Source organism: Triticum aestivum, chromosome 6A (genome assembly GCF_018294505.1).
Source record: "Triticum aestivum cultivar Chinese Spring chromosome 6A, IWGSC CS RefSeq v2.1, whole genome shotgun sequence".
Classification (NCBI taxonomy): Eukaryota; Viridiplantae; Streptophyta; class Magnoliopsida; order Poales; family Poaceae; genus Triticum; species Triticum aestivum.
The window spans coordinates 584,211,840-584,217,947 of NC_057809.1; the positions used below are offsets into that span (position 1 = coordinate 584,211,840).

A 6,108-nucleotide genomic window follows, 5' to 3' on the forward strand; every position below is an offset into this window, starting at 1 on the left:
AACTCCAATGGGAGGAGATCTAACGATGCGTCTGCCGCCGCCGTTGGTGAGCATGACGCAGTCGGGAGGCATGAGTACGAGGCGCAGGCAGAGACCGCGGAGAAGAGGATGGTGTTGCAGGGGAGGGAGGCGGCGGCCGCCTGAGCGTTCGAGACGGGCGTCGAAAGCGAGCGAGACAGGGTATTTCGTCCCGATGTCGTGAGACGTGGATCCTGTCCTGGGGAAATCACGGAGATCGGGCCGATAAAACCTCGTATATTCCAGCATCCAAATGCCAGCCACCTGGCCCGGGGCTGATTTTACTCGCGGGCTTTCCACCCAGGGAATGGCCGGGATCCTGCAGGGATCTCCAAATGAGCCTTAACTAGGTATTCTTGTCCTTGTCAAATAGTTGAGTAATAGCCCCCCAAAATTATGTATAATCTAGAAGTAGGTTCTGTAGCCATGTATGTTCCTGATTGGTTTCGTCTCTTTGACAGTAACTGTGAATACTAGATAGGTAGCTAGTCATGGCCAATCTTTGTAATAGTATTTTCTTATGAGTTGCAACTGCTTGGAGTATCGCAAGTTATCCTGCGGCTGCTGCTCACGTGTTGCCATTAGGTGAATTCGTGAATAGAGAACAAGAATGCAGAGATTTTGTGGCAGTCAGAAGAACGGGAACCTCTTTAATAACTGGAGCTATCTCTGCGACCTTTTTGGCTGCCTCTCTCTCCTTCACCAGCGTGTCTTTTGTTTCTTTGTACTGTTGTTTTACCTCTTGCAAGGCAGCTTGCAACTTTGCATTCTCTTGTGATTTCTAATTTGGTTATGCTTAAATACAGGTTGAGCCTCTAATGGGGGAAGTGACGTTCTTCAATTATCAAGTCATTTTGCGATTTCAAGATGTATTATACTTACCTATTGTTGGTTCCTTATGCAGGTAATCATAATATCTTAAAGTCAAGTACTTTACATATTTTGTGGTTGTTTATTTTTAACCACTTATTTGTGAATATGTTCAGGATGGCAAACAAAGGTAATCCCGGAGCGAAGAGGAAGAAGAAGCAGGAGGCTGGCGGGCAGAAGAATCAGGAAGCTGGAGGGGAGAAGAAGCAGGGGGCTGGCGGGAAGAAGAAGCCGACCCTGCACTGCTTGGCACTTGAGGAGGAGAGAGGATGTAAAAAGTTCAATGAATATATGCAAGAACTGGCTAACAAGTCCCCTGGAAAAGATATATGCGTGGTTGAGCCATCTCGCGGGGATACACAAACACCTGGTGAAGCACTGCTAATTGAAGAGGCCCAGACAGCAATCCTCAGAGTCATTCATCTATATATGGACGAAATCGAGGAAGGCTGGTGCTTCAGCACAGTCAGCGAGAGCAATACAGTCGTCACAAATCAAGACATTCCTAAGATTCTGAAAGATAATCGGGTGAGAGCAACAGCGGAAACAGTTACCAAATGCGTGACTGGTTTAGCTGAAATGCTTAAGAGGGTTGTCATGGATTCGAGCCCATCCTACCGACAGGATCCTAATATCAACAAGGAGCTGCGTCACCTCCTTGGTTTGATACGCAGATACAAGTTCAGGGCATGCACATTTTTGATCAAGTACCATGCAGCTACAGTTCCTCTAATCAACAGACTGATTCTCTTCATTATGATCTATGATCATACTGTAGAGATTCTAAGGCGCACTGACCCTAAGGCGTATAACACAGTAATGACGAGTCTTGACTGCCCAGCAAATTGGGACAATCTTGTGAGAAGTAATAACTTTCTTCTGATGTACTACGACTGGTAAGTGAAGCTCTTGTGTGTATGTTCCCAGGTGTATTACTTCTAAGTTGTGCTGTATATTACTACTGACTAGTATTGTTGCACTGCAGTGGAAAGTACGATCCACAGGCGACTACTGATGGTACAGACCCAGTACTGGAGCCTTTGAAGTTCCTCAGGAACTGCCCATCACATGCGATGCGACATAGCTTTTCTCGAGACGGGGTTGCATTTTGCAGGTTTGATCTTGCAAGAGCTCAATATCAGAGGTTTCCTGAGGTCATGGTATCAATGCAGACGAGTTTGCATTCGCTGGGGGAACTCCAAGCCTTGGGAACGCAATATCTGTTCCCTGCAAAGATAAAAGTGACGCCCAAAGGGCCTGAATCCTGATACTGAGTAGTTCCAGGCCTTGTTAACGCAATATATCTGTTGCAAGCAAGGATAAAATTGACGCCCAAAGGGCCTGATACAGACTAGCTCCAGGCCTTGGGAACGCAGTATCTGTTCCCCGCATGTATAAAACTGACGCCCAGAGCCTGATACAGAGTAGATACCATAGTTCTTTTGTCCTGTTGTCTGAGATACTTTAGTGGCTGTTCAATCTCTTAGTTGACTTGGCCACTTGTAACTGTAGTATACGGTATTGCTGTAGGTGTGTAGTAGTGATACATATTCCTAATCCAACTTCTGTTCCTACAGAGTTTGAAAGATCATTTTGTTCTCTCCATGCTGCAAATTGCTTGGCCTGCATAAGGGATCGTCCTTTCTTTATTTGAAATAGCCTGTCATTTTGAGATTTCCAAAGAAACCACCTAAAAGTGAAGATGTTCCTTAAAGAAGCATGTGACTGATTAGACATAAGACGGTGTGGTTTTAAGTAAGATTATTTATCTGTGCTGTCCCCCTACCTAAACTTGGCCCATAAGTGGGGCAGATTTTGAGTCGCCAAGACTGTCCGCCACGTCGGACTCGACATGCCAGATCCACCACAAAACCTTATAAATTGTCCAAATCCCCACCGCCCTCCTTCCTCCCAGCTTTGTCCGCACCCCAAATCCGCCCAACGGACACATTTTCTAACAAAGGGAAGAAATTGAAGAAAAAAGAGGAGAAGGAGTACAAGCTCTTCTTGGATGTGCAAACGAGAGGATGGAGTTCGACTGAAAGAGGGTGCGGAAGAGGATGAAGATTTGGAGGAAGAGGATGGAGATGGAGAATAAATGGGAGAAATGGAGCTTGAGAAGGTAAAGGCATACAAGGTCATTGAGTGAGAGAGAGAGAGAGAGAGAAGGTGAGGCTCGCGAGGATCATGGAGGAGTCGGGGGTCATGTTGGTCGACACTAGCCCCATGGCTGACCATGCCAAGTAGCAATTTACCAACCAAAAGGAAATCAATGAGTGCAAGAAAGGCTCATTTGTGTATCCCTATGTATGAATTATTGAATTTTGTTTGTCGTGTCAATTTGGTTTTGCGTTGAATTGGTTATGTGCTATAATGATTAAATGATCTGTGTGCTTGGTGTTGTTTGAATTTTGGAATTTTGCATAGAGATCGCGGTTGGCCGACCGACAAATTACGTGTCCGTGGGCAAACAGAGAGGTCAAATTAGCTAGCGAACGCGACCGGACCGGTACGTGAACCTCAGAGGCGATTACTCAGGCGACTAGGGTTTCTGTCGGTCCGCCGCCGGCCGCCTCCTTGGCGGTGGCGTGGGGGCCGACACTTGCTGTCCCAGGTCATCGTCGCTAGGCAATGAGTTCACAACAGTACCTAAGTAGTGATTTATTTTCTTATACTAACGGAGCTTACGATTTTTCTGTTAAGTTTTGTGTTGTGAAGTTTTCAAGTTTTGGGTAAAGATTCGATGGACTATGAAATAAGGAGTGGCAAGAGCCTAAGCTTGGGGATGCCCCGGATGGTATCCCCTCTTTCGTCTTTGTTCATCGGTAACCTTACTTGGAGCTATATTTTTATTCACCACATGATATGTGTTTTGCTTGGAGCGTCATTTTATTTTATTTTGTTTTGCTTCTTGTTTGAATAAAATCCCAAGATATGAAATTCTTAAATGTTAGAGAGTCTTCACATAGTTACATAATTATTCGACTACTTATTGATCTTCACTTATATCTTTTGGAGTAGTTTGTTATTTGCTCTAGTGCTTCACTTATATCTTTTTAGAGCACAACGGTGGTTTTATTTTGAAGAAATAGATGAACTCTCATGCTTCACATATTATTTTGAGAGTCTTAAACAACATGGTAATTTTCTTTGGTTATGAATTTAGTCCTAATATGATAGGCATCCAAGAGGGATATAATAAAAACTTTCATATAAAGTGCATTGAATACTATGAGAAGTTTGATTCTTTATGATTGTTTTGAGATATGAAGATGGTGATATTAGAGTCATGCTAGTAGAGTAGTTCTGAATTTGAGAGATACTTGTGTTAAAGTTTCTGATTCTCGTAGCATGCACGTGTGGTGAATCGTTATGTGATGAAGTTGGAGCATGATTTATTTATTTATTATCTTCCTTGTGAGTGGGGTCGGGGACGAGCGATGGTCTTTTCCTACCAATGTATCCCCCTAGGAGCATGCGCGTAGTACTTCGTTTCGATAACTAATAGATTTTTGCAATAAGTATATGATTTCTTTATGACTAATGTTGAGTCCATGGATTATACGCACTCTCATCCTTCCACCATTGCTAGCCTCTCTTATGCCGCGCAACTTTCGCCGATACCGTACACCCACCATATACCTTCCTCAAAACAGCCAACATACCTACCTATTATGGCATTTCCATAGTCATTCCGAGATATATCGCCATGCAACTTTCCACTGTTCCGTTTATTATGACACGCTTCATCATTGTCATATTGCTTTGCATGATCATGTAGTTGACATCGTATTTGTGGCAAAGCCACCTTAATAATTATTTCATACATGTCACTCTTGATTCATTGCACATCCCGGTACACCGCCAAAGGAATTCATATAGAGTCATATTTTTTCTAAGTATCGAGTTGTAAGTAAATAAAAGTGTGATGGTCATCATTATTAGAGCATTGTCTCATGTGAGGAAAGGATGATGGAGAGTATGATTCCCCCACAAGTCGGGATGAGACTCCGGATGAAAAAGAAAAAGAAAAAAGAGGCCATAAAAAAAGAGAAGGCCCAAAAAAAGAAAAAAAAGAAAGGCCATAAAAATGAGAAAGGCCCAAATAAAAAATGAGAGAAAAAGAGAGAAGGGGCAATGCTACTATTCTTTTACTACACTTGTGCTTCAAAGTAGCACCATGATCTTCATGATAGAGAGTCTCCTATGTTATCACTTTCATATACTAGTGGGAATTTTTCACTATAGAACTTGGCTTGTATATTCCAATGATGGGCTTCCTCAAAATGCCCTAGGTCTTCATGAGCAAGCGAGTTGGATGCACGCCCATTTAGTTTCTTTTTGAGCTTTCATGCACTTATAGCTCTAGTGCATCTGTTGCATGGCAATCTCTACTCACTCACATTGATATCTATTGATGGGCAACTTCATAGCCCATTGATACGCCTGGTTGATGTGAGACTATCTTCTTTCTCTTTTTGTCTTCTCCACAACCACCATTCTATTCCACCTATAGTGATATGTCCATGGATCACGCTCATGTATTGCGTGAAGATTGAAAAAGTTTGAGAACATCAAAAGTATGAAACAATTGCTTGGCTTGTCATCGGGTTGTGCATGATTTAAATATTTTGTGTGATGAAGATAGAGCACAGCCAGACTATATGATTTTGTAGGGATAGCTTGCTTTGGCCATGTTATTTTGAGAAGACATGATTGCTTTGTTAGTATGATTGAAGTATTATTGTTTTCATGTCAATATTAAGCTTTTGTTTTGAATCTTATGGATCTGAATATTCTTGCCACAATAAAGAAGATTACATTGACAAATATGTTAGGTAGCATTCCACATCAAAAAATTTGTTTTTATCATTTACCTACTCGAGGACGAGTAGGAATTAAGCTTGGGGATGCTTGATACGTCTCCAACGTATCTATAATTTTTGATTGTTCCATGCTATTATATTATCCATCTTGGATGTTTTATATGCATTTATATGTTGTTTTATATGATTTTTGGGACTAACCTATTAACCTAGGCCCAGTTCCAGTTTCTGTTTTTCCTTCTTTTTGAGTTTTACAGAAAAGGAATACCAAACGGAGTCCAATTGATGTGCCAATTTTTGATGATTTTTTATGGACCAAAAGAAGCCCCGGGAGTAAAAGAGTTGGGCCAAAAGAATCCCGAGCCATCCACGAGGGTGGAGGGCGCGCCCTACC

The 6,108-nt window shown here is 42.3% G+C and overlaps 1 protein-coding gene across 1 annotated transcript in view; it reads left to right on the forward strand.

The window, feature by feature from the left end:
* Window positions 1-2,479, forward strand: part of LOC123128701 (uncharacterized) — a 3,412-nt gene extending 933 nt beyond the window's left edge. The window contains exons 2-4 of the mRNA XM_044548777.1: window positions 825-922; window positions 1,005-1,784; window positions 1,874-2,479. Coding sequence (XP_044404712.1) covers window positions 825-922; window positions 1,005-1,784; window positions 1,874-2,156 — 1,161 coding nt within the window. The 3' untranslated portion in view covers window positions 2,157-2,479. The remainder of the gene's footprint in view (window positions 1-824; window positions 923-1,004; window positions 1,785-1,873) is intronic.
* Window positions 2,480-6,108: the final 3,629 nt, after the last annotated feature.